At 50.0% G+C, this 2848-nt stretch overlaps 1 protein-coding gene across 1 annotated transcript in view; it reads left to right on the top strand.

The window, feature by feature from the left end:
• Window positions 1-1607, top strand: part of LOC103618642 (medium-chain specific acyl-CoA dehydrogenase, mitochondrial) — a 9951-nt gene extending 8344 nt beyond the window's left edge. The window contains exon 12 of the mRNA XM_008637069.2: window positions 930-1607. Coding sequence (XP_008635291.2) covers window positions 930-1001 — 72 coding nt within the window. The 3' untranslated portion in view covers window positions 1002-1607. The remainder of the gene's footprint in view (window positions 1-929) is intronic.
• Window positions 1608-2848: the final 1241 nt, after the last annotated feature.

Below are 2848 nucleotides of genomic sequence, written 5' to 3'. Positions count from 1 at the left end.
CAGCGACCTTCACCTTTTCCCTCTTTCCAACATTAACCATGATTGACTGGAACTGATCCAAACAGGTCTCAGGGAACATATATGGCCCTGACCTATCACCAAGTGACCACAGCTGCTGAGATTCCAGGTGGTTGACATTCCATTTACAGCTGACTTTAAAATTCCAACTGTTCTCACCAGCCAGGAATTTTTCCTTCTCCAAGGACAGAAAGCAGATGTTTGGAACTGAGAAGTCCTCAGTCCTGATTTCAGTCCTGCCAGGAAGGGACTGAACAAGCTATGAGACTTTGTCAGAATCGGGCTCTTCTCCTGTTCTGGGGTTGTTTTCCACCAAGATCCTCCATCACACAGTTCCATCATCAATGCATGGCCAAGCATGCTGAGGTTTTGAAATTGTTCAAATTACTCTGATTTAGTGTGAAATCTGGGGTGTTTTTCCTGTTCCACTCCATCCCTGCAAGAACCTGGGAAAGGGGCTGGACCTTACAATTCCAGCAGCTCTACTTGGAGAAGCTTTGTGCAGTTTGGGGAGTATTATCCTGATTTTGTGACTGCAGAGAAAGTGGATTTGCAGGTGTGGGAGTGATTTGCCAAAGCAACTTTGGGCAGGATTGGGAGCTGAAACACTGAAATGCCCAAATTCTACTGTCCTGAAGCTGCCCTGGGCTGTAACTGGGGAATCCCTGAATCTCTCCTGTGCCGGGCACACATGGGTGTTTGGATACCTGGGGAGCCCCTGGATCCCTCCTGAACTGAACACACACACCTGTATGTGCTTATTGCCTGCTATGGGTCATTGTCACACTAATTTTTCCCAGTTTTCCCTCCTCCTGCCCCCGGCTTAGTGCAGGGAGGGGTCACAGGTGTGCAGACTCTGGTCAAACACCTTTCCCAGCTCCTGGCTCACCCGTTTCTGGTTCTCCCCACAGATCTACGAGGGTACGGCACAGATCCAGCGGGTGATCATCGCCCGTGAGCATCTGGGCAGGTACAAGGCCTGAGGGATGCAACAGCTCCAGGCCTGGTATTCCAGGGAAAGGGACTGTGCTGCATTTCTCCATTAGAAAAACATGGGAAAACCCCTTTTCGGTCAAACTCCTGTTCTGGTGCCTGATCCAGCACAGGCTCTGGGACCCCACCCATCCCCTGAGCCCATCCCACTGACTGAACATCTCAAATATCCCTAAATCCCATAGGGATCATATCGCTCTCCCCAAATCAACCTTTGGCTTTCAGCAGCAAAGGAGACAAAACCTTTCCCCAGCAAACCTGGATGAGCAAAGAGTGAAACAAATTCTCATTTTTTAAAATTTATTTTTAACAGTGAGAACAAAAATACAGCACATCCCAGGGGTCGGATTTGGGGTGTTTCCATGTTTTTAATGGCACGGATAGGCTCTCTTTGTTTATCCCCGGGGCTTGGGTGATAGCAACTGGATCAACCTCAGGGAACTTAAAAAACCTGACTTTTCCTCCTGTGGAGGGGCCCAGCTGGCTTTGGCACTTAGGCTCCAGGGCCCCAGTTCCCAACATCCATAGGAAACATGGGTTTGGAGCCTTTCAACAGCCAGATCTAAATAAAAACTAAAGTGAATCCATGTTTCTCATGCCTTGAGCCAGAATTCCTTGTTATGGGTGAGTGGTAATGATGGTGTGTGAGAGGGGATGCATGTGTCCTGTGAGGAAAGGAGTGGGATGAGGCAATGGGAACCTGAATGAACTGATCTAGTGGAAAAGTGTGCAGGAAATGGGCTGGGTTTGGGCATCGCATTGTGGGCTGAGCTGGGCCTCGCCCTGATGCCCTGATGCAGGCCAGGAACAAGACTTGTGCAGCACAGAGGATTTCCCTGGAAAAGGCCTGTTCTGGAATGATTGCCAGGCCCCAACAAAAGCTGTCGGTGTTGACAGGGCAGGGGCGGCTGATCCCACACTCCTCGCACACTGGTGGGATCCACTGCCATGTGCCAGTCTCAGCGTGGGACAGGCTGGTGGGTGGGACTGGGGTGGGCTGGGAATGGACAGGGAAGGATGGAATGGGGATGGAAGTGGATGGGCGCTGTACCGAAAAGCCACACCGTGACAAGCCAGTGTCCACCAAGGAGGAGTCCTGCAACTTTACTCGAATAAAGGGAGAGAGTCCACTGGGGCACACGCCCGTGGGGTCTCTCTCGAGGTTTTGGAGGACGCAGCCTCCTTTTATCCTAAACTCCCGGCCGCATGTTGCTCTCTTCCTTTCCCCATCGTCTGAGGTACCAGGAAGGCACAGCCTTCCCGAACCACTGACCCCATATCCCCCCTTGAACATGTGCCGCCGTTTTCCCCTGAAGTTCAGACCATCTGCAAGAGACTTTGTGCAGACCCATTTGTCCTATTACCCTAAAGTTCAGGAGCTCAAACTGTCAAACCACCTGAGTGCTGTAACAAACTTAAGCAAGTGGATGTTCATAGGGATATTAAGACCCATTTCAAAGACATTAATGCTCGTTTCTAAGACAGTAGCTGTTGTGATAAGAAGTGATGCGGAGTCCCCAGGCAGGTGCAAAGGAGAGCCACTTTATTGCAAAAACCTGGTGTTTTTAAGCAGTTAGCCAGTTATCAGTTTACATAGTTTTAAAGCTCAACAAACATAATTCAACCAACCACCATACACCATGATGTGAACACGTGATGGTCAATGTCCTGGGATGACTTTATGATGTGTATCCCATTGAATCATGCCACAACCGGGCCAGGAGACACTTGAGAGACAGAGTCAGAGAAGTGGGTATTTGCTTTATTCAGCACGCCGGCTGTGTGGGGATCGCTCCTCCAAACACACACGCCTGGTGCTCTCTACAACACAGTATTA

This window comes from Corvus brachyrhynchos, unplaced genomic scaffold (genome assembly GCF_000691975.1).
Source record: "Corvus brachyrhynchos isolate BGI_N302 unplaced genomic scaffold, ASM69197v1 scaffold1647, whole genome shotgun sequence".
NCBI lineage: Eukaryota > Metazoa > Chordata > Aves > Passeriformes > Corvidae > Corvus > Corvus brachyrhynchos.
Note: the sequence above shows the minus strand (reverse complement) of the source record. Positions and strands in the feature narration are given on the sequence as shown.